A 26,490-nucleotide genomic window follows, 5' to 3' on the forward strand; every position below is an offset into this window, starting at 1 on the left:
TCTTTTTGATGCAATTGTGAATGGAATTGTTTTCCTGATTTCTCTTTCTGCTAGTTCATCATTAGTGTATAGGAATGCAACAGATTTCTGTGTATTAATTTTGTATCCTGCAACTTTGCTGAACTAAGATATTTGTTCTAGTAGTTTTGGAGAGGACTCTTTAGGGTTTTTTTATGTACAATATCATGTCATCTGCAAACAGGGACAGTTTAACTTCTTTACCAATCTGGATGCCTTTTATTCCTTTGTGTTGTCTGATTGCTGTGGCGAGGACCTCCAGAACTATGTTGAATGAAAGTGGGAGAGTGGGCGTCCTTGTCTTGTTCCCGATCTTAGAGGAAAGGCTTTCCGCTTCTCACTGTTAAGTATGATGTTGGCTGTGGGTTCATCATATATGGCCTTTATTATGTTGAGGTACTTGCCCTCTATACCCATTTTGTTTAGTGTTTTTATCATGAATGGATGTTTAATTTTGTCAAATGCTTTTTCAGCATCTATGGAGATGATCATGTGGTTTTTGTCCTTCTTTTTCTTGATGTGGTGGATGATGTTGATGGATTTCCTAATAGTGTACCATCCTTGCATCCCTAAGATGAATCCCACTTGATCATAGTGTATGATCCTCTTGATGTATTTTTGAATTTGGTTTGCTAATATTTTGTTGAGTATTTTTGCATCTATGTTCATCAGGGATATTTGTCTGTAATTTTCTTTTTTTGTGGTGTCTTTGCCTGGTTTTGGTATTACGGTGATGCAGGCCTCATAGGATGAGTTTGGAAATATTTCTATCTCTTCTACTTTTTGGAAAACTTTAAGAAGAATGGATATTAGGTCTTCACTAAATGTTGGATAAAATTCAGCGGTGAAGCCATCTGGTCCAGGAGTTTTGTTCTAAGGTAGTTTTTTTATTACGAATTCAATTTCATTGCTGATAATTGATCTGTTCAGATTTTCTGTTTCTTCCTGGGTCAGCCTTGGAAAGTTGTATTTTTCTAGGAAGTTGTCCATTTCTTCTAGGTTATTCGGTTTATTAGTATATAATTTTCATAGAATTTTCTAATAATTCTTTGTGTTTCTGTTGTGCACATAGTGATTTTTCCTTTCTCATTTCTGATTCAGTTTATGTGTGTAGACTCTCTTTTTTTCTTGAGAAATCTGACTGGGGGTTTATCTATTTTGTTTATTTTCTCGAAGAACCAGCTCTTGCTTTTATCGATTCTTTCTACTCTTTTATTCTTCTCGATTTTATTTATTTATGCTCTAATCTTTATTATGTCCCTCCTACTGACTTTGGGCCTCATTTGTTGTTCTTCTTCTAGTTTCGTTAATTGTGAACTCAGACTATTAATAAGGGATTGTTCTTCTATCCTGAGGTAGGCCTGTATTGTAATATACTTCCCTCCTAGCACAGCCTTCGCTGTGTCCCACAGATTTGTGGTGTTGAATTATTATTGTCATTTGTCTCCATATATTGCTTGATCTCTGTTTTTATTTGATCATTGATCCACTGATTATTTAGGAGCATGTTGTTAAGCCTCTGTGTGTTTGTGGGCTTTTTTGTTTTCTTTACATAATTTATTTCTAGTTTCATACCTTTGTGGTCTGAGAAGCTGGTTGGTACAATTTCAGTCTTTTTGAATTTACTCTTTTTGTGGTCTAATATATGATCAATTCTTGAAAATGTTACATGTGCCCTTGAGAAGAATGTGTATCCTGCTGCTTTTGGGTGTAGAGTTCTATAGATGCTGTTAGGTCTATCTGTTCTAATGTGTTGTTCAATACTTCTGTCTCCTTACTTATTTTCTGTCTGGTTGATCTGTTCTTGGAGTGAGTGGAGTGTTGAATTCTCCTAGAATGAATGCATTGCATTCTATTTCCCCTCTTAATTCTGTAAAAATTTGGAACACTTCACGAATTTGTGTGTCATCCTTGTGTGGGGGGCATGCTAATCTTCTCTGTATCATTCCAATTTTAGTGTATGTGCTGCTGAAGCAAGCACATTTCATGTTTATTTAATATCACTATGTACGTAACAGTTCATAATGATAGCCTTCTCAAAAGGATTCCTTTTATAAGTATAGAAATCAATTACTTGAGAGGATCAATGATTTTAAGTGTCTGGGCTTCAACATCCAGACTGTGCCATTTTTGCAACACACATGCCCTAACCTAGCCCTGCTCCTGGCCTCTTCCTGCCCTCATGTCTAAGTTCCTTCTAGTCCAACCTTGGCTTCCTCACTTTGCCACACACTTATTTCTCAACTATGACTTCTGTGAAGTGCCAATGCCTCTCTGGGTTCCACAATCTTAAATTCTCCCCCAAATCCTAGTAGTCTGGCTATAGCTGAATAGAGGGTATCTACATTTGAGTCCCTGGATAACATCTCAGCTTGGATGGTCTCCCAGAGTCTTGTCCTTCTCTGACTTTTAGGTTATCGAATAGCAGCATCACCATTTTCTTAAAAACTCTTGTCCAGTCTTCCTATTACCACTTCTCCAGCCATATATTTTACATCCCACTATCACAACCCTGTTTGACATTGTGTTACCTCCCCCCAGTCTCTGAACTGGTTTCCCTACCTCCTGGCTTCCAGAGGTATCTTCCCAAAGCATAGTATATTTCATGTCAACTTAGCTAATCAAAAACAAATAGAGCAAAGAAGGTATACAAATACTCAGTATCATTAGGTATTAAGTAAATGTAAATGAAAACTACAATGAAATACCACTTCACTCCTCATGGGATGGCTAAAATAAAGAAGATACACAACAAGGGTTAGCAAAGATGTGGAGAAATTGGAACTCTCATACACAGTTGGTGGGAATGCAAAATAGTACAGCTGCTTTTGAACACTCAGGCAGTTCCTCAAAAGGTTAAACATAGTTACCATATAACCCAATAATTCCACTCCTAGGAGAAATGAAAACATGCACATGAATATTCACAGAACTATTCATAATAGCCAAAAAGCGGAAACTTAAATGCCCATCAACTGGAAACAAATGTAATAATACATCCAATGGAATACTATCCATGAAAAGAAATGAAATATTGATATATGCCACAACATGCATGAACCTTGAAATTATCCTAAATGAATGAAGACAATCATAAAAGGGCAGATACTGATCTCTTTTATATGATATGCTTGTCCAGAGGAGAGAGTTTCAGAGACAGAAAACAGACTGGTGGTTGTCTAGGGCTGGGACAGGAGAGAACAGGAGCGACTGCTCATGGGTACAAGGATTCTCTTTGGGGTGATGAAAATATTCTAAAGTAGACTGTGGTGATGGCTGTTTAATCTACAGATACATTAAAAATATACTGAACAGTAACATATACTACCAGTACTCATATTTATATATAAACACCTTGGATTGATGTTCAAGGTTCTATGCAATCCATCCCCATCAACATTTCTAGCTTTGTCTGTTACTGCTCCCTCATCTCTATGATTTCAACCTAATCAGTCCTGATGTGCCTTGTGTCTGCTCCTCCTGTCCCTCTACCCCTCCTCTCATCCTTCACAGCCCGTAGAAGTCTCTCCACTTCTCTGTCAAACATTATCCATCCTGTAAGGCTTGCTCAGACACCACCACCTGCGTGAAACTGTCCCAGGCCACAGTAAACCACCTCTCCTCCCAACTTTAGTATCCTCAGCACCCATCTGGTGCTGCCTTAACCCATCTCTTAAACTGCTTTCCAATGTCTGCCTCTTTGTCTGTGGGTGGGATCCATTTCATATATGTCTGTATCCTCAAAGGCACAAAGCACAGATGTCTGAAAAGAAGAAATGACCCACCTGTCAAATAGAGGGTAAATTTGTGACCAGCAGTCAATCTGTCACTGCCATTATTAGGGGAATAAACACACATGACCTTTGCCTTTGTAATTACAGGAAACAGACCCTATGGACCTTACTGCCCCCAAATAAAACTTCAGAGAGCCTTCCACCACAGTCTGCCCTATGCACAAAGAAGCCACACCAAAGTCTGTCCCCCTTCTAGCACCTTTCCACCCCAAGGGGAGATGCCTCATGGTGTAGTCTGCAACATCATCAAGATCCACAGCCTCAGAGGGTCCTGCTCTCCGCCCCCAAATCTGTGTTCAACTTAGTGGAGTCACAGGGCTCCTGAGCTCACCAGCAGTGTGGGCTTAAAGCTCACCAACAGTGTGAGGATCTGCATTCCCAATGCTGAGCTCAGGCTGGGGTGTTGGTCTATGGGTGATCATAGAAAAGCAATAAGAAACTTAAGAGAAAAAAAAAATTCTACCACTCCAGACCTGCCCTCCGAAAAAGAGATACAGAGATTTAAAACCTTTCCCCTAGCTCAGGTTCTAGCTCATGACCTTTAAGATTATTTCCCCATCTCCACTTGACCCTCAGCTCCCTGCTTATCCTTCACGTCCTCATGTGCTTTCTGGCCTCCTCTGCCCCTCCTTTATTCTTTTCTGTGTCCTTCTTATTCTAACTATGCTTTCTATCATGCTTAAAAATCAGCTAATGAATGATTTTATGGAAAAAAAACTAGATATAAATAAAATTCAAATAAAATCTAAGAATTTAGTGGAGCAGAAATCCACTAACATAAAAATAATCCCAGGTTTGTCAAGATTATTTCATAGTTTCATCCATAGAAAATATGAAGTGTAAACGGCCCAACCATAAAATTATATCCAATTAGTCCTTACAGTGAGCTATGTTTGAACAAATTTTATTAGGTCAAAATTTTGATGTTATCTAATCTGCAGGGTTTTTTATTGAAGTATCATTGATATACAACTTATATTGGTCTCAACCACAACACAGTGGTTCCCCAGCTGCCCATATTATTAAAACCTCACCCCCTGTAGTGCAGTTACTACCTGCCAACATAGGAAGATGTTAGAGAATCACTGGTTGCATTTTCCATTATCTAAACTGCAGGTTTTTGAAAAGAAATTTTCTCTGGAGCATTCCAAGTACACTTTACTTAAAAACTGCAGATACAAATAAAAGGACCTTATAGACTTAAGCTTTTGATCATTCTTAAAGGAAAGATATTCAAGACAATAAAAAAAGTTCACAACTCTTTAAACATCACAACTAAACATTATGTATTTTTAGAATCTACACACAAATTTGTATTTTTACTGCAAGACTGAGTCATGCAAATTGCCACTTGTTCAGTATACCAAAATGAACAAAAGTTTATGCTGATTTAATGAAGCATTCTGTCATTTATTTTTTACGATTGGCACATATTTTACTGAAGAAGAGAAAGCTATTAAAATTTTTTAAGTATTTTTTCCTTTAACTTCCTTGACACAAGTCAGTAAACAAACTATACTCACCTATATATATTCCAAGTGGCAACAGGCAAGTTGAGAAGGAAGATGAACCAGTGCAATGAAATGAGCATCAACACAGTGACAATGGTATGGCCAATCAATTCTGGAATTATCCACTGCAAGAGAAGAACACTGTATTAAATTTCGCTGCTGTATTCTTCCTGAATGTACATGTTACTTGAAGCTAAATCAATGAATATACAGAAAACTTACAAGCTAGTGTTTCAAGATTATTTTTAGATTCTATCCCAGATTTGCATACTGCCTTAACTGCTTACCCCATGCAAGCACATCAGGGCACAGCTTAAAAGTAATGCACTTAAATTTCAATTATGTTTTACCCTGAGCAAAGGTTCATTTACTAAGCAAGTTTGAATGAAAAGCAGAATATTATATACTTTTTATTCCAATATCTGTGTTAAAGCCTCTTACTCTAATTTAGAATGATTTATATCCACATTCAGGCTGTCTTTCAAGTTAGAATATCAAGTTTAAACATTTTTCCAATCTGCAGAATCCTGAGGAAATCATTTCACAGTCACCATTTAAAAAAAAAAAAGGACTTCAACAGCTTACAGTAACAGCTCAAGGTTGAACAAATATGGTAATGAACCAAGACGGCAGAATCCCAGCCTACTGGCTATAGAGCACCCAGGGCAATATTCTTGTTCTCACGCATCTCAGCTATCATGGCAGCTCTAATTCACCAAGTCTTCCTCTTCTATTAGTAAGGGTTTTTCTTTCAATGGAAGTTAATAGTTAATATTCACGGAGCCAAAAACTAGCACTCACCACTTGCAGAAAATAGGAAAATAAAACTCAGAGAGGTTAAGCAATTTTCCCAAGGTCACACTGGCAGAGCAACAGTAGCCTAGACACATTGTCCCCAGGTCTGTTGCGTTTAGATTTTAGGTACTTTTTTTGTAAACAAAGAAGAGGGGATTTTCTGGGCCCTAAACCTAATTTGGAATCATCTGTGACTTTTTAATATGTAATATGCATTTTTTAAAAGTGTAACCAATTTAAAATAATGCTCACAAGCAAGAGCTGCAAAGCCAAACAAACCTGGAGTGGAATGCATTATTTATTTATGCTCTATTCTATTTATTAGCTGTGCAATTTAGGAAGAGTTACCTACCCTCTCTAAACCACAGTATTCCCATCCATGAAATGGAGACAGTAATACCCACACTTCATGAAGCTGTTGTAGAGAATTAGATGAAACTCATGCAAAGCAAGCCCTCCATAAACGGTAGATGGAGAGCTCTTCCTCACCCCACTCTCAGATCCACCCATACAGCAGTAGCCTTCAGACTCTGGATCTCCTGCTGTAGACTGCAATCATTTTATTTTACATAGATATAAACCTAAGACAAAGTTTTAGGAAGTGACACTCAACCTTATCAGGCTTGGTGTACTGACTTTCCACCAAGTTCTCTGTTTTCTTTCTCTTCCCTTACAAATGTGTTCTTCCTCTAACTTGTCAGAATACTAGCACTAGGCTTACACCTCAGCGAAGAGCTTGGAGGAGTCTTTTCTGGAGTAACTTAATGGCACAAGAGAAAACCCCAAAAAAACTGCCATTTCAGGTACCCCAACAAAAGTCCAATTACCCTCCACTCCCATATCAATTACCCTCCACTGAAGTCTACCTGCCAGCTAGTCAACAGCCTGGACCACCAATGCACTTCCCATGAGTGTTTCAGTGCTTTATCCTAAGTATGACTAGCCTTGTATTGAAAATTGAGGACAGTCTCCAACATAAAAGAGGAAAAATGTGCAAGGAACTTGGAGGAAACAGATATAAAGGAAGGAGGCAAAAGAAAACGTCAAGCCAACTATAATCAATATTCACAGGGAGCAAAGGGAGTCACATGGGAACCAAGAGAACAAAAAGCTCTTAAAAATTAAAATTTTAACATAAATGACATATACTAGAAAATTCAGAAGACAAAGTAGAAAGGCTTTAAAAGACTTAAAACAAAAAGGCTAAAAAAAACAAAAAACACCAAAGGAATAAAAATAAGAAAAGAGAACTGATAGATCAATCCAGTAGATGAATTACCCAGTGAAAGAAAGTTTGTTGAAAAAGAAAAAAGGGGGAAGACATTATCAAAGACAGAACACTGTTCAGATTGAAGAAGCCTATCAGATGTCCAAAAGAATAAAACCCACAATGTTGCTCACATAATTATAGATTAATGATACCAAAATTAAAAAAATTTTTTTAAAGAATGAATAAAAGGCCTAAATGAAGGTACACAGTGGTATACCACTATAAAGTTCCAAAACACCAAAGATAAGGGAAAGATTCTAAAACTTATGGAGAAGGCAAGATGGAAAAAAAAGGAGAGATCATAAAAAAGGATAAAAAATCAAAATGGCATCACTTCCCAACTTGAACAACACCAGAAGTGAGAAGACCACCAAGTAATGTCTTTAAGGCTCTTTAAGAAAAATCCTAGAATTCTATCTTAAAGAAACTGCTAATCAAGGGTGAGGATAAGACATCTTAAAACATGCCAGGCCCCAAAATTTAATTCCCATGCATCATATCTTGAATACTAAAACGAAATGAATTAGTAAGCCAAGAGAGGAAGATAGGATTTCTGAGAATCAGGGGATCCAGACACAAGTCCTAGAATGAAAGCTGTGAAACAGACCTGAAACGCAACCAGGAAAAGTGCAGAAAAGGATGGAGAGCCTGAGGAGAAATGTCACCTGGAAAAACACTTGACTGATAGACTATGTTAACACGTTTGAACATGTAGAAAATAGTACTAAAGGGCTTTAAAGATGTATCTGAAAAGACTGAGTAACAGGTAAATAAAAAACTAAGGACATAAAGAAATGTAGCAATTATTAACCTGGGAAAAACAAGTATCCATAAAAAAACAAAAGAAAAATATGATCACTGTCTCTATGAGGCTCATCAGTAAAAACTATGCATACTATAAACAGTATATCACAATGATGTAAACACTAAATATCCATTTAAAACTCTCCATTCCCCCCAAAATAATAGAAAAACGGAGATGTTCAAGGAAGGGGTACCTAAGAACTACATCTATCATACTGCAATAACTAATATTTAAAACTGACAAATCAAGAAATGACAGTACAAGCACATAAAAGAGAAATATAGATATAAATATCAGAAAAAAATTAACACGTCAAGTGTTGAAATCAGTTGCCCTTAAAAAGGCAGATAGGATGTAAGGGGGCCAGTACGGGACTACTGTTTTTCACTGTCAGTTTTCACCTGACTTTAGTTGTGGGAAATTATCACTTCCACAATAACATTTAAAAAATGGCTTAACTTCAAACTGAAGGAGTAACTTTGTCAGCAGAAGAATGCAGATAATCATTTCTTGGTATTTAGTTTTTTATTTTTATAAAAGAAAACACCACAAAGCACCCACCTGAAATACTGAGTAAGCAAGAAATATAAAAGAAATATAATCTATTTGAAGGGGTAGGGAATACATGTATATATAAAATCATTCTCTAAAGATGAAGAGGCCTGAAACTAATATGTCAATTATATCTCAATGAAAAAATAAGGTTAAAAAAAAACTCTCAAAAGCAAAGCACCAAAATCTTACAACTACAGACTATTTACTGTTAAAAGAACATAAGGGATGTGAACATTCCCCAGGAATGGGTTGTTTTAATTTGTCTGATTTCTCTCAGACTGTTCAAGTTCAGTTGGACAATATCCACCATATCATAGATAAGTTTTCACAAATGCCTAAGGTGCCTAACTGGTTTTCTTGGTTTCACTGGAGATGGCTGGTAATTACAGATATGCTTTGGTTATGTAACTATACTCCTATTATGTTAATGTGTGTGCGCAATTTAAGTAGTAGCTTAAAACCTATACATGCTGAAGTTACTCTACAAGAAGATATGTCAAAGAAATAATCAATCTTCCCATGTTTTCTTCCGTCTGCTACTTCTATAGCTTTTCTTCTTCCTTCCTAATTACAACCCTTAAATAGAATTCGTGCCTCATATCAAATTTACCGAGTATCATAATTCTTCCAAGTGGTAAAGATACATCAAGACAAATGCTGGGCATAGAAGCTACAGGGCATATATATGCAAAGAAATAAAAAGCTAACCATTTCAAACAATAAGGCTTCTCTCTCACTTACCAACTTTACATTTCCCTGTATGGCCCCGGAAGATGACTGGTTAGCCAGAGATGGGTAAGATTCCTCAAGGGAGGAACAACCTAAGACAGGCACAGTCGCAGGGGGGTCATCAGGTGAGAAATTGGGGATCAACAGAGGTGAGGCTTAGAACCTCACCCCCCCGTTCTGAGAGAAATCTTCTGCATCCGTGGATGTTTTATTGCCCTTGTCTAGCTTGGATTAACACATAGTCTACAGGCACACACCTGATCATCTACATGTGCTCTCTTACAACACTAAACTATGTTTTCTACCTTTATCTTGTATCTACCTACCACTTCAGCATTTTATTAAAAATAATAATAATAAAGAGAGAAATGTGGTATCCACATATAAATCAAGTATAAAAACCAAATGAGTATTCATATTTGAACTGACTGTTTATAGTTCATAATGCATGAGCAAAACCGAAAGTTTCTGTGATGACTGCCCTTGTACTGTTCACTATGTAACTTATTCATTATGTAAGAATTTGTTCTACATGTAAAAACTTGTTTGTTATGCCTCAGAAGATTGGAGACTGACAAAAATTAGGCTTGGGGTGGAATAATGATTGTGCATTGAGCATTGACTCCCCTATACAGAATTTTATTGTCGTTAACAACCATTTGATCAATAAATATGAGAGATGCCCTCACAAAAAAAAAAAAAAAAAAGAAGGACAGACTTCCAATGGTAAAATAAATTAGTAACCGGGATGTAATGTATAGCATAAGGAATATAGTCAAGATATTGTAACAGCCTGGTAGGGTGATAGCTGGAACCTAGAATTATGTATATAAATGTTCTACCACTGTGTTGTACACTTGAAACTCATGTAATGTAATACTGTGTGTCAACTACCCTTCAATAAAAAATAATTATTAAAAAAAAAAAAAAAATACCACTATTTCCTAATTTGTAGGAATGTGGTGAAGATTAAATGGATCAGTAGTCATCAAGTGCTTAGAACAGTGCCTGACCCATAGTAAGGCCCAACAAGTGTTTGCCATCATTGTCATTGTTATTATTAAGAAATAAGTCTCTGAATCTTCTGCATACGTGGATGTTTTATTGCCCTTGTCTAGCTTGGATTAACACATAGTCTACAGGCACACACCTGATCATCTACATTTGCTCTCTTACAACACTAAACTATGTTTTCTACCTTTATCTTGTATCTACCTACCACTTCAGCATTTTATTAAAAATAATAATAATAAAGAGAGAAATGTGGTATCCACATATAAATCAAGTATAAAAACCAAATGAGTATTCATATTTGAACTGACTGTTTAGAATTCATAATGCATGAGCAAAACCGAAAGTTTCTGTGATGACTGCCCTTGTACTGTTCACCATGTAACTTATTCATTGTGTAAGAATTTGTTCTACATGTAAGAACTTGTTTGTTATGCCTCAGAAGATTGGAGACTGACGAAAATTAGGCTTGGGGTGGATTAATGATTGTGCATTGAGCATTGACTCCCCTATACAGAATTTTATTGTCGTTAACAACCATTTGATCAATAAATATGAGAGATGCCCTCACAAAAAAAAAAAAAAAAAAAAAAACGGGACAGACTTCCAATGGTAAAATAAATAAGTAACCAGGATGTAATGTATAGCATAAGGAATATAGTCAAGATATTGTAACAGCTTGGTAGGGTGATAGCTGGAACCTAGAATTATGTATATAAATGTTTTGTCACTGTGTTGTACACTTGAAACTAATGTAATGTAATACTGTGCATCAACTACCCTTCAATAAAAAATAATTATTTAAAAAAAAAAAAAAAAACAAAAAAAATAAATAAATAAATATGAGAGATGCCCTCAGAAACAAAAAAAAAAAAAAAAAAAAAAGTACACACTTCCAATGGTAAAATAAATAAGTAACCGGGATGTAATGTATAGCATAAGGAATATAGTCAAAATATTGTAACAACTTGATATGGTGATAGCTGGTACCTAGAATTATCATGTATATAAATGTTGAATCACTATGTTGTACACCTGAAACTAATGTAATGTAATACTGTGTGTCAACTACCCTTCAATAAAAAATAATTATCTACAAAAAAAAAAGCATAGCAGATAAACGCTATATCTTTTATTTAAATCTATCACTACATTAAACCATGCTGTGGAAAATTCTAAATAAATAAAAAAATGAGAAGGCATATGTAGTTCACTAGAAATTTTAACTTTCCAAGTGTAACTTTACTTCCCTCACAGGCCAGAGAAACATAAGGAGACTGAAGATGTGAAAAGACACACATGGGAATCACTTTTAGGCCAAGCCAAGAGCACCTCTCACTACTGTAGTTTTATATGAACTTTACCGAGAAAGCTTTTTCTGTCTACACATCTCATAAAATTACTCAGAACCAACAGGTTTTCCTGTATCTAGACAAGCTCTGCAATTCAAAATATTCTTGCCAATATAAAGTTCTGACTACATACTAAAGGTAAAATGGCATTAAAACACATCAACTAGTTCATTCCCTTTCTCATCAAGCCACAAAAGAAGGTCATCTTTCATTCAACAAAAGAAAGACTGAGCATGCGATAAAAGAGCTATGAATATACAATGGAGAAATGACAGCCTCTTCAACAATTGGTACTGGCAAAACTGGCCAGCTACATGTAAGAGAAAGAAACTGGATTGTTGTCTAACTCCATACACAAAAGTAAACTCGAAAAGGATCAAAGACCTGAATGTAAGTCATGAAACCATAAAACTCTTAAAAGAAAACATAAGCAAAAATCTCTTAAATATAAACATGAGCAACTTTTTCCTGAACACATCTCCTCGGGCAAGGGAAACAAAAGCAAAATGAACACATGGGACTACATCAAACTAAAAAGTTTCTGTACAGCAAAGGACACCATCAACAAAACAAAAAGGCATCCTACAGTATGGGAGAGTATATTTGTAAATGACATATCCGATAAGGGGTTAACATCCAAAATATATAAAGAACTCCAGATCTCAACACCCAAAAAGCAAATAACCTGATTAAAAAATGAGTGGAGGATATGAATAGACACTTTTCCAAAGAAGAAATTCAGACGGCCAACAGGCACATGAAAAGATGTTCCACATTGCTAATCATCAGGGAAATGCAAATTAAAACCACAGTGAGGTATCACCTCACACCAGTTAGGATGGCCAACATCCAAAAGACGAGGAACAACAAACGCTGGCAAGGATGCGGAGAAAGGGGAACCCTCCTACACTGTTGGTGGGAATGTAAATGAGTTCAACCATTGTGGAAAGCAATATGGAGGTTCCTCAAAACACTAAAAATAGAAATACCATTTGACCCAGGAATTCCACTCCTAGGAATTTACCCAAAGAAAGCAAGATCTCAGTCAGATGCAAAAAGACATATGCACCCCTATGTTTATTGCAGCACTATTTACAATAGCCAAGAAATGGAAGCAACCTAAGTGTCCATCAGTAGATGAACGGATAAAGAAGACATGGTACATATATACAGTGGAATACTATTCAGCCATAAGAAGAAAACAAATCGTACCATTTGCAACAACATGGATCAAGCTAGAGGGTTATTATGCTCAGTGAAATAAGCCAGGCGGAGAAAGACAAGTACCAAATGATTTCACTCATTTTTGGAGTAAAACAACAAAGCAAAACTGAAGAAACAAAACAACAGCGGACTCACAGACTCCAAGAAGGGACTAGCAAGTTACCAAAGGGGAGGAGTAGGGGAGGCTGGGTGAGGAGGGAGGGAGAAGGGGATTAAGGGAAATAATGAATAATACACATAATGTAGGGGAGTCACAGGGAAGGCAATATAGCACAGAGAAGACAAGTAGTGACTCTACAGCATTTTACTATGCTGATGAACAGTGACTGCAATGGGGTGTGAGGGGGACTTAACATGGGTGAATGTAGTATCCACAATGTTGCTCATGTGCAACCTTCATAAGACTGTGTATCAATGATACCTTAATAATAAAAAAAAAAGGACAAACTGACCTTTTTTTCTATGAGCAAGCAAGAGGGGTTGGGCACAGGAGACAAAACAATTACCCTCATAATGAACCTTTACCTAGTCTGAGTAATGATGTCCACTGTGGACAAAGGACCAAAGAAGAAGCAGAGTAAAGAAGCAAAATGTCAAGTTAGTTTTTCTATTCTAGTTTTATGATCTAAAATATTCCAAAACACAGTATTCTCTCAAAATTCTAATGAATAAGAGAAAACATGAACTCTAAAATCAAATATACATATGTTCATAATAATCTCTAGCACAGAAAATGGATAAACTGCCTTCAATGCCAGAAAATGAGCAAAGAAATGTCTTACCTTGTTCAATTTCGAGCAACATGATCTAGCATTAATGTAATCACATTCTAAATCAGACAGTGTAATTATCTGATGATTGAGATAAGGAATTACTAGACTTCTTTTACAATAACTGAGTATTTGTTCTTAAGTTTCAAAAAGCAGTCCCAATTGCAAGGCAGAACTGCAGAATTAGATATGACTTGGAGAAAATTGAGTTATTTCCTTAAATATCATTCATTAGACAACTTGATTTTCTCATTTTTCTTCCTTCAACAAGTGATTTTCACAAAATAATCCTCTTATTATGCTCAATTCTAATGTGACCCATCCCTGAACACTCAATCTGGGTTCCTCCAATGGCAAACAATGGATACAGTAAACAGAAAATAAGACCTATAAAAACAGTTTTAAGTGTTAAAAACCTGAATTCCCAATAGCAAAAAAAAAGTGTTTATTTATAATATATCCATAGGATGTCTTTGAAAACTAAGACATGAATAAAGAAAATAGAACACAGGAGTTTAAACACAGCATCATATGTAGTAATTATGTCTAGAAAGTTGAATTACAGATGGTGTAAGAATATAGTAATTTATCCTCCATTTGCCCCATGGTCCCAAGCACAGAAGCCGGTGAGAATTATGCCTGGGCTTGCCTGGGGCTTGACTGGACTCACCCCGCCTTATCTCTAAACATCCCAACCCTCCCCCAAGGCAACAGGCCGAGCGGATCCGCCACAATAAAAGGCACCATGCTGCTGCCCTCTCTCTCTGTCTGTCTCTCTGCTGCTCTCTGCCTCTCTCTGTCTCTGTGTGTCTGTCTGTCTCGCTGCTCTCTGTCTCTGTCTCTGTGTCTCTCTGCTGTTCGTTCTCTCTCTCTCTCTCTCTCTCTCTCTTCTCTCTCTCTCTCTCTCTCTCTCTCTCTCTCTCTCTCTCTCTCTCTCTCGTGTCTCTGTCCCCCTGCTCTTTTCTCTCTCTCTCTCTCTCTCTCTCTCTCTCTCCCTCCCTCCCTCTCCCCACCACCCCCATCTGGGGCAGCCACCCTCTCTTTCGGATAATAAAGTCTCTTGCGTGGGCCCGTGTCTCCTGAGTCATTCTGAGTAAGGAGGGTCGTGGCGAGATGCCCTTTCAGATGGTTTGTTTTCCTAATACTTGTTTCTGTTTCCCAAAACTTTCCACAGAAAATTTTACTGGAATTAGGAAAAGAAAAAAATTTTAATACAAAATATAAACTCACAAATAAAGATATGAGAGACAGACATAGAAGGAAAAGTCCTCAAATGAATGACTCAATGCCTGGGATTTAAGTTCTAGTCCTTCCAGCACCCTCCCCAAAAAGAGATTAAAAAGAACGGCAAAATGTTGAAAATCACTGAAGGTGAGTGAGTAGAAACATGGGGCTCTTTATACTACTCTTAAATTTTTATTCTTGAAACTGTCCGTAAAGTAAAAAGAAATGTTCTCAACCACGTTTCAAACATTTCCACATGGATATTTCCCCATCACCTCAAAAGAGCAAAAGTAGAACTTATCACCTTCTCCACAAGTTGTTCCACTCTGATTTGTTTTATTTCTGTCAATGGCATAGCATCACTTGCTCAGGCTCAAATGCGGAAAGTCACTTCTGTCTTGTTACAAAGCTCCCAACCATTACCAGGTTCTACCAATCATTTCTTCCTGAAACCACGCACATTAGTCCCTCCTGTAACCTGCCCACAATTAGCACTCTATTTCAAATCCAGATGAACTGATTCCCTAAAAATTCACCTTCCAATCTTTCCTGTTTCCAACACACCCTGAAGATTTATCCTAATATACCAACCACTTTGTCAAAAAATTTTGCTGGCTCCCTAAGTGCCTTCAGAATAAAAGTGAAGCTCTCCCCTCCTTAACATTCAAACCCTCCAAAGTCCCATCTAATCCAGCCTGACGTTCCACTACCACCAAAATCAACCATGTGCTCTAGATAGTCTTACTCCTTAACTCCATCACCCAGAAACTCCACCACCATACCCGTCTCTGCATCTTTGCTCTTGCCTTGATTTTGAATATCCACCCCTTTCTTTCTCTGCAGGTTTTCCTCACAGTTCAAACTCCAGAAAAACTGCCATGCCTACAGAATGTCTACCTTGATCATTTGCACCTCTTGGCCCTAGCATTAAGCTACTGCAACTATCCAAAAATACATTTCATCAAAACTCACCCTACACGTACCTTAATGTCTATTTAAGTCAAATATTACACCTATTTTTCTGTGTACATAAATTGGTATAAGCCAAGACTATTTTAAATTATCATGCCTAGCTTTCCAAATTGCAAAAAAAGAAATCCAAGTTTCATTTCTGAGTGTAAGCTCCAGTTCCTTAGGTCACAAGGTGGATGGAGTTCATCAAAACTCTAGGCAAGTGAGTCTGCCCTTTCAGTTTCGTCAAATCTAATAAAGCTCAGGTTCTCATAAGAATTCATCAATAAAAATAAGAACTGCTGGGGGGGCAGGGGCAACAGCGCAGCAGAACAGTACTGAATACTGGCCATGCGCTGGGCTAGGCACTCAACATGTGTTCTCACTGTACACATATGTATCTGGGAAGTAAACATTCCCCCCAATCCCGTTTCTAAGATAAGAAAATTGAAGCTTAGAGAGGTGAAGCAATGTGTGTAGCAAACAACTAGCCAAGGAAAGAGTTCTGATTCCCAATTTTGTCCCTTTCCCCTACAAGCTGCCTACCCACAGTAAAGTATGAAGCCACACTGAAAACATAACTTGATACAACTAACCTAAAGCCAGGATGCTCTGGCAAACAAAACGTTTGATTTGGTCAGGAAGAAGCTCATGAGATTTCCAAGGTAAAAAAGAAAAACGCAGGGTTTCTCGTGGGTTTTTCACCCCTAGCTTCTATTTAATTACTTAAAACTGGATTGCGTAATACAACATTGGGTGACAACTAAGACTAGGTGCTCCCTAGTGCCCTTGGTTCGACAGCCATATTGGCTGGAAATCACAGTTTGATTACTGTAACACGAAGAGCTATTTAAACACTCAACTTTTAAAAGTGGACCGACGCAGAAAAGTGCCTAAGTTGAGAGACGATTAGTAACTAAATCACGGGTAGTTACTGAACCTACAGACCCGCGCTGTCGCCCAGTCATCCCCTGCCAAGTGTTTACAAAACAAACCTCAACACTGCGCCAGCGAGGGAGCAGCGCGGGCTGCTTTGAGAGGTCAACCCCGAGGCGCGCTCGGTCCCGACGAGCCGCCCCCCGCACGCGCAAGGGCCGGGCGCCCTGGGCTGCGCCTCCGAATCAGCTTCGACCACGGGCCAGCCACGGCGTCCCGACAAGGACGAGATCCTTGCCTCCCGAGGCCCGTGGAAGGAGAGCCGCGCCCCTCTCCCCGGAGGCCCGGCTCAGAGCCAGGTCGCGCCCGGGAGGCCGCCGAGAAGATACCTTCCCACGTCGGCGACGGCCCTTTCGCTCCGGGCCCCGGGCCTTGCGCCCGCCGCACTACTCGCTCCCACGCACTTGCGCCGGCCCCACCTGGGCCTAACCCAGCCCCGTCCCCCGCCCGCCTCAGCAAGGATACGAAGTACACTGAGAGGAAGATAAGCGCGCAGCAGTCGAGGAGAGAGAAAACGAACACCACAGCCTCCATCCTCCGCTGCCACGGCCGACACCGCTCCTTCCGGCACACCGGCGGTACTCCCCGCCCCTGATAGGCCCGCCCCTGACGGCCCGTTCTTGAGAGGCCTCCCCTGACAAGCCACGCTGACAGGCCTGCGCCCGCCTGAGGGGCGGGCGGTCCACGCCGCTGAGGCACAGCACGCCGGGAGTTGTATTCCATCTTTTGGGAAAAACCTACCCCTGCGTTTCTGATGCATGCTAGGAAATGTAGTCCATCAGTCCGAATACCTGTCAGAGAGGTGGGCAGGGCCTCCTCTACCCTGACTCTCATTGATTATTTCCAGAAACGGTGGCAAGCAGTCAACCAGAGTTTACTGAACGCTCGTAATATGCTGGATACCCACTAGAACTTCGTGGCCGTATATGAAATGTTCTTTAGAATCCGTATTGGATCCACTGAATCCCCTACCAGGGAATGGTAAGTTTTCCTCTCAAAGCACAAAACTAACCTCAATATTTCTAGCTTAACAGGTGAGACTTGCCCTTCCTGATCTCAGTTTCTCTGGAGATTTCACAATCCCTTGTTTATTCTCTGTTTCAGTAATGATTCTCTCCACTCTAGATTTTAACATCTTTGAAAAGGAATAGGTTTCCTTACTCATCCAGTCGTTCCCGTTGCATGCCAAGAACTGCTCTAGACTCCAGAGATAGAGAAATGAGCAAGGCAGACCAGAAGCTGCTCTGACACGCTGGGTGTGAGGAACAGGCAATAAACCAGCAACTAAATACAGGAAAAAGAGTTATAAGCTTTATGAGCAAATTATATCAAAGTCACATATTTATTCAACTAATGTTTTCTGAACAGCTAGTATATGCCACCTACTGGACCTTAGGAATACACAATGAATGTAGGGACCTACATTCCAGTAGATTACATTACAACAGGGGAGACAGACAGACACACACACACACACACACACACACACACATCTACTAATGACAAGCAGTTTTAAGTACTTTAAAGACTTTTTTCTAAAGGGGAGAGGGGAACACTTGGAGACTGAGAGACCAGAGAAGGCCAGGCTGGCAAACTGACATTAAAGTTGAAATCTGAACAGTAGCTCTGAGACGATTTGCAGGCAGTGCTGCAGACAGTGGGAACAGTGATTGCAAAGGCCCAGTTGCTTATAGAAACTTGGTGTGTTTATGGAACAGTTAAAAAGGCCAATATGGCTGAAGTACAATGAACAAGTGTGAGAGAATTTTGATAGGAGGCCAGAGGTGGTCAGGGCAAGGCCACATGAGCCTTGAGGACTCCTAGCAAGGAGTTGAACTTTTATTCTGATATGACAATAAACCTTGGGAGAGGTTTAAGTATGAAAGCACCGATCTAATTTACATTTCTAAAATATCCTTCTGTTTACTTCACTGATTGTATGAAAGGGGCACAACTTTGCCTGCAAGGAGACCCCTTAGAAGATAAGAGGATGAATAGGGGAATCAGTATGAAGGCAAAACCAACTTGGCTTTCCCAACACAGCATATGTTTATAGGATCATAAAGGGTTCATAGGTTAAAGTTAGATGGACTGTTAACAGATTATAAGCCAGCCATCACTACACTCTCACTGCACCTTGTATGTAACTCCATTAGAGCACTCATCACATTAACTAGACCTAGCCAGCCATGCCTTAGATTATGATAAAAGTTCACAGATTTCATTAGGTATTATATCCCTCATATCTTCTATCCTGTAAAAAGCTTCTGCTTAATAATTGTTTGCCAAATGAATGACCCACACTGACTATAAGGAAAGATTTTATTAAAATTAGTTCAGACTTTATTAAAAACAAACCTCATCTCACACACGTTCCCTCAGGTTGGAACAGAAAACACAAGCTATCCCATGTTCTTTCTCTGCTGTTTTAACCTAAGTAAAAAAGCTGGTACCATAATCAAAGGTTAGACTTACCAATTCTAATTAATATCCCTTGTTTGTAAATATATAAACAAGGTTGTAAGGTCAAAAAATGGGAACACAAAATTTGAGAGAAGGAAGTGATCAGGACTGAAAACAACTAGGATTTGCCTGTGTGTATGTGTGTGATATAGGGAGGGAGAGAGAGAATTATCAAGATCTTTGGTTTAAAATATATGTTATATTTCACAAGTAAAAACTGAAATGTTTTTATCTCCCCTGGCAAGGGAAACAAAAGCAAAAATGAACAAGTGGGACTATATCAAGCTAAAAAGTTTCTGTACAGCAAAGGGCACCATCAATAGAACAAAAAGGTATCCTACAGTATGGGAGAATATATTCATAAATGACAGATCCGATAAAGGGTTGACATCCAAAATATATAAAGATCCCGTACAACTCAACAAACAAAAAGCAAAAATCCAATTAAAAAATGGGCAAGGAGCTGAATACACAGTTCTCTAAAGAAGAAATTTAGATGGCCAACAGACACATGAAAAGATGCTCCACATCACTTGTCATCAGAGAAATGCAAATTAAAACCACAATGAGATATCACCTCACACCAGTAAGGATCGCCATCATCGAAAAGACAAATAACAACAAATGTTGGCGAGGTTGTGGAGAAAGGGGAACCCTCCTACACTGCTGGTGGGAATGTAAATTTGTTCAACCATTGTAGAAAGCAGTATGGAGGTTCCTCAGAATGCTCAAAATAGGAATACCATTTGACCCAGGAATTCCACTCCTAGGAATTTACCCAAAGAAATCAAGATCTCAGATTCAAAAAGAGATATGCACCCCTATGTTTATTGCAGCACTATTTACAGTAGCCAAGAGGTGGAAGCAACCTACATGTCCATCAGTAGACGAATGGATAAAGAAGAGGTCATACATATACACAATGGCATATTATTCAGCCATAAGAAGAAAACAAATCCTACCATTTGTAACAACATGGATGGAGCTAGAGGGTATTATGCTCAGTGAAATAAGCCAGGCGGAGAAAGACAAGTACCAAATGACTTCACTCATATGTGGAGTATAAGAACAAGGGAAAACTGAAGGAACAAAACAGCAGCAGAATCACAGAACCCAAGAATGGACTAACAGTTACCAAAGGGAAAGGGACTGGGGAGGATGGGTGGGAAGGGAGGGATAAGGTGGGGGGAAAGAAAGGGGGCTTTATAATTAGGATGTATAGTGTGTTGGGGGGGCACAGGGAGGGCTGTGCAACACAGAGAAGACAAGTAGTGATTCTACAGCATCTTACTACGCTGATGGACCGTGACTGTGAATGGGTATATGGGGGGAACTTGATGAAGGGGGTAGACTAGTAAACATAATGTTCTTCATGTAATTGTAGATTAATGATACCAAAATTAAATTAAATTAAATTAAACTGAAAAACTGAAATGTTTTAATTTCCAGTCTGGCACATAAGGAGCTTGGAAGTTACCATTGGATCCTAAATATAAGAATATAGTAAATTATCTTCCATTTACCCCATGGTCCCAAGCACAGAAGCCAGTGAGAATTATACCTGGACTTGCCTGGACTTACCCCACCTTATTTCTAAACATCCCGACCCTGCGCCAGGGCAACAGGCCAAGCGGTACTCAGCCACAATAAAAGGAATAATGCTCTGTACCATGCTACTGCTCTCTCTCTCTTAGGGGCAGCCACTTTCTCTTTCAGATAATAAAATCTCTTCAATGGGCCCGTGTCTCCTGAGTCGTTCTGGGGTAAGGAGGGTCACGGCGAGATATCCTTTCATTGGTGCTGTGACTTCAGATGAGGCTCTCCCATTGACTTTGCTCTTCCTCCAAGAACCTGAGCTGCTTTGGGAAGCCTCACTGCCCGATCTTCCTCCACGGGCTCACCATCCATTTCCCCGGTCGCTCATCTTGTTGCCAACACCGGCCTTTGATTTGGTAAGTCTCCCCTTCATGGTTGACTTAAATGTCCCTTTGGAACCTGGGAAGTGACCGTTGAGTATCCAGCACCCCCAAGGGCTACTCTGGGACAGGGGCACCCCCAAACACGACTTTCAGAGTCACAGTTGATCCCCATAGCCAACCCTTCTCTATCTCCCCGTGGTGAGAATCCTCACTTACTGAGGCCTGGTCTCCCTTTACCTACTCATAAATACCTGGTACCATGTACCGATCTTCCTCGGCATTTTCACCTTGACCGCTCAGTTAGAGGTGGTGACGACCCCCTAACTGTGTCTGGTCTTCTCCACGACCTTCTCAATCACTCTGGACACCTCAGAGACTTCTGAATGGTCTCATTCTCACCATGGGAGCTGGCCCCTCATTCCCACAGATTCACCGCTAGGGTGCTTACTCAATAATCTAAAACCTCTCCACCTCACTCCAGACCTCAAACCTTTTCGCTACTGTAATGAGATCTGGCCACAATATCCCTTGGTCAATCAGTCTAAATGGGCCCCCAGTGGCTCCTTAGATCCTAAAATTCTCCACGGCTTATACAACTTCTGTGAGCGTAAGGGCAAATGGAAAGAGAGCCGATATATGCAGGCTTTCTCCTACCTCCAAACCAAGCTCTCTCTCTGTCTCCCCTGCAATCCTAAACACCTACTACGTGTCTTAAAGTCCACACCCATATGCTTTTTTCATGTTGCCAAATATCCTCAACTGCCTATAAAACCCCTAGACAATGCACCACAATGGGCTCTCTTGTCCCCTCCTAGCTCACGCCAGGAGCTCTGTCCTCTCACTATATCATTATGTCTCAATCTGTATGTTTGTGTGTCTAAGTGTGCAAATGAAAAATATTTTTCTACCTCCAGATAGTATTAATAAAAATTGATTTAGAGACAAGCGCTTGTGAAGATTGGGTATTCTAAAACTTCAAGAAAATTCTAACAGAAAATATTAAGCATTAATGCTAATTTAACTGGAACTGAAATAGAGGAGCCAAGATGGCGGCATGAGTAGGGCAGCAGAAATCTCTTAACAAAACGATACATATTTTTGAAAATACAACTATTCCTAAAAGAGAGACCAGAAGATACAGGACAACAGCCAGGCTACATCTATATCTGTAAGAACTCAGCACCTTACGAAGAGGGTAAGGTACAAGCCACAGCTCGGTGGGATCCAAGCACGCCCCCCACCCGAGCTCCCTGGTGGGAGGAGAGGAGTCAGAGCCAGGAGGGAGAGGGAGCCCAGGACTGCTAAATACCCAGCCCTAGTCATCTGCACTGGGAGCACAGACACACAGCACATGATATGCTGGATACTAGAGAAACGGAACAGTAAAACCTGCGAGCAGTTCACCGCACCGAGCGCCCCTGAGACAAAAGAAAAACGAGTGCTTTTTGAAAGTCTTAAAGGGCCAGGGGCCTCACAGCTGGACAGAAGCGTCCCAGTACACTTAGCCCAGCAGCTAGGAATCCCTTGGAACTATGGGAGCCCTAACCCCATAGGCAGCAGCGCAGTTCTAAGGACCCTCATGGTGATAAACAGACGTCCATCCGTTACCCATCTGTCATGGCCCCGCCATAGCAGAGGACCAGTCTGAGACTGGCCACGCCCACAGCAGCCATGCAGAGCCTAGCCCACAGCTGCCCGGACCAGACTCAGAGGCCCCGTCGGCATGTAGCTGCCCAGCACAAGCCACTAGGGCTCACCGTTCTCACAAAAAGGGAAGACGAGAGGCAAGCAGAAAGTGACTTGGTTCTCCCAGCTGACACATGCACCTACAACTACCTCTATCATCATGAAAAGACAGAAGAACTTGATACAGACAAGAATGACACAGACATCCACCCCTGAGAGGGAACCTGGGGAGATAGATTTAACCAATCTTCCTGAAAAAGAATTCAAAATAAAGGTCATAACCATGCTGATGGAGCTGCAGAGAAATATGCAAGAGCTAAAGGAGCAAGTACAGAGGAAGAATACAGAAATAAAACAATATCTGGAAGGACTTAAAAGCAGAATAGATGAGGTGCAAGAGGCTGTTAATGGAATAGAAATCAGAGAAAATGAACACAGAGAAGCTGACCCAGAGAGAGATAAAAGGATCTCCAGGAATGAAAGGATATTAAGAGAACTATGTGACCAATCCAAATGGAACAATATCCATATTATAGTGGTATCAGAAGAAAAAGATAGAGAAAAAGGGATAGAATGTATATTTGAAGAAATAATTGCTGAAAACTCCCCCAAACGGGGTAGGAAATAGTCACTCAGATGATGAAAGTACACAGAACTCCCAACAGAAGGAACATAAGGATGACAACACCAAGACATATAATAATTAAAATAGCAAAGATTAAGGACAAGGACAGAGTATTAAAGGCAGCCAGAGAGAGAAAAAAGGTAAACTACAAAGGAAAACACATCACGCTATCATCAGACATCACAACAGAAACCTTAAAGGCCAGAAGAGAATGGCATGATATATTTAATGCAATGAAACAGAAGGATCTTGAAACAAGAATACTATATCCAGCAAGATTATCATTTAAATATGAAGGAGGGATTTAAAAATTCCCAGACAAGCCAAAGCTGAGGGAATTTGCCTCCCACAAACCACCTCTACAGAGTATTCTAGAGGGACTGCTCTAGATGGAAGCACTCCTAAGGCTAAATAAATGTCACCAGAGAAAATAAAATCACAGCAAAGAAAGCAGACTAACAAAATATAAACTAAAGGCAAAAAATAAAATCAACTACTCACAAAAGCAGTCAAAGGAAACACAAAAGAGCACAGAATAAAACACCCAACATATACAGAATGGAGGAGGATGAATAAGAAGGTAGAGAAATAAAGAATCATCAGACAGTGTTTATAATACCTCAATAAGTGAGTTAAGCTAGACAGAAAGATACTAAAGAAGCTGACCTCGAACCTTTGGTAACCACGAATCTAAACCATGCAATGGCAATAAATACATATCTTTCAATAATCACCCTAAATGTAAATGGACTGAATGCACCAATCTAAAGACACAGAGTAATAGAATGGATAAAAAAGCAAGATGCATCCATATCCTGCTTACAAGAGACACACCTCAAACCCAAAAACATGCACAGACTAAAAATCATGGGATGGAAAAAGGTATTTCAAGCAAACAATAGGGAGAAAAAAGCAGGTGTTGCAGTACTAGTATCAGAGAAAATAGACTTCAAAACAAAGAAAGTAACAAGAGATAAAGAAGGACACTACATAATGGGAAAAGGCTCAGTCCATAAAGATGATATAACCATTATAAGTATATATGCACCCAATACAGGAGCACCAACATATGTGAAACAAATACTAACAGAACTAAAGGAGGAAATAGAATGCAATGCACTCATTTTAGGAGACTTCAACATACCACTCACTCCAAAGGATAGATCCACCAGACAGAAAATAAGTAAGGACACAGAGGCACTGAACAACACACTAGAACACATGGACCTAATAGACATCTACAGAACTCTACATCCAAAAGCAACAGGATACACATTCTTCTCAAGTGCACATGGAACATTCTCTAGAACAGACCACATACTAGGTCACAAAAAGAGCCTCAGTAAATTCAAGAAGATTGAAAATCTACCAACCGACTTCTCAGACCACAAAGATATAAAACTAGAAATAAATTGTACAAAGAAAGCAAAAAGGCTCACAAACACATGGAGGCTTAACAACATGCTCTTAAATAATCAGTGGATCAATGACCAAATCAAAATAGAAATCAAGAAATATATGGAAGCAAATGACAACAACAAGACAAAGGCCCAACTTTTGTGGGACACATCAAAAGCAGTCTTAAGAGGAAAGTATATAGCAATCCAGGCATATTTAAAGAAGAAAGAACAGTCCCAAATGAATACTCTAAAATCACAATTATCGAAATTGGAGAAAGAAGAACAAATGAGGCCTAAAGCCAGCAGAAGGAGGGACATAATAAAGACCAGAGAAGAAATAAATAAAATTGAGAAGAATAAAACAATAGAAAAACGTCAATGAAACCAAGAGCTGGTTCTTTGAGAAAATTATAGATAAGCCTCTAGCCAGACTTATTAAGAGAAAAATAGAATCAACACACATCAACAGAATCAGAAACAAGAAAGGAAAAATCACGACGGACCCCACAGAAAAACAAATTATTAGAGAATACTATGAAAACCTATATGCTAACAAGCTGGAAAATCTAGAAGAAATTAACAACTTCCTAGAAAAATACAACCTTCCAAGACTGACCAAGGGAGAAACACAAAATCTAAACACACTAATTACCAGCAACGAAATTGAAGCAGTAATAAAAAAACTACCCAAGAGCAAAACCCCTGGGCCAGATGGATTTACCTCGGAATTTTATCAGACATACAGAAAAGACATAATACCCATTCTCCTTAAAGTTTTCCAAAAAATAGAAGAGTAGGGAATATACCTAAACTCATTCTATGAAACCAGCATCACCCTAATACCAAAACCAGGCAAAGACCCTACCAAAAAATAATAATAATAATAAGTTGAACTGAAATAAATATGCCCTTATACTTATCAGCTGCCTAAAATTTACCTAAAGTAATTTTAGTTAATGTTATCTGTTAAATATTTCAAAGAAAAATGCTTAAAGTGAAGTGTAGCTTTGTCTAATGTGAGTAAAATATCATAGTTATTGGGAATGAATAAATTAAGTGTAGCAAGTGAGCGTCTTAATAATAGTGTGTTCCAGTGTGTATACCTACAAACAGCCTGAGAATCTTTGTGGTAACCTAAAACTTAATGTTTTGCTAAGTAGACATATTTTGTCCTTAGAGATTGTGCTGCAAAGCACACGCTTCCAGAAATTATAAAACGTGTTCATAACTTTGTCAATCTAAAGAATGCTAGTGTAACAGTTTACAACAGCCTACTTCTCAGTGTTCACTGAAAATTAAAGTTCCTAAGAGTTTTAAGTTCTAATTAAAACTACTTAAATAAGGAAAACATTTCTGCATGCTAAGGAATGTATCTTTTGATAAAAGAAGATAACTTTTTTCTAAAGTACAGCTGTTTATTTAGAGGGAGAACACTGAATGTAAAAAGAAAGT

The 26,490-nt window shown here is 39.1% G+C and overlaps 1 protein-coding gene and 1 non-coding gene across 6 annotated transcripts in view; both read right to left on the reverse strand.

Annotated features, from left to right (window-relative positions):
• Nucleotides 1-17,720, reverse strand: part of CNIH4 (cornichon family AMPA receptor auxiliary protein 4) — a 28,290-nt gene extending 10,570 nt beyond the window's left edge. For 2 of the 5 annotated variants that reach the window (XM_036888215.2, XM_036890526.2), the window contains exons 1-3: nt 17,411-17,544; nt 13,847-13,915; nt 5,336-5,448 (exon numbers count right to left, since the gene is read on the reverse strand). In XM_036888215.2, coding sequence (XP_036744110.1) covers nt 5,336-5,448; nt 13,847-13,915; nt 17,411-17,479 — 251 coding nt within the window. In that variant the 5' untranslated portion in view covers nt 17,480-17,544. Of the gene's footprint in view, nt 1-5,335; nt 5,449-13,846; nt 13,916-15,362; nt 15,401-17,004; nt 17,237-17,274; nt 17,297-17,410 lie in introns of those variants that run through there. The other 3 variants (XM_057507819.1, XM_036889019.2, XM_057507821.1) reach the window with 3 other exon arrangements.
• Nucleotides 1,893-1,999, reverse strand: LOC118922045 (U6 spliceosomal RNA). The gene has a single exon (XR_005028617.1). It is a non-coding gene; the product is annotated as a U6 spliceosomal RNA (small nuclear RNA).
• Nucleotides 17,721-26,490: the final 8,770 nt, after the last annotated feature.

This window comes from Manis pentadactyla, chromosome 9 (genome assembly GCF_030020395.1).
Source record: "Manis pentadactyla isolate mManPen7 chromosome 9, mManPen7.hap1, whole genome shotgun sequence".
In the NCBI taxonomy this organism is placed as follows: Eukaryota; Metazoa; Chordata; class Mammalia; order Pholidota; family Manidae; genus Manis; species Manis pentadactyla.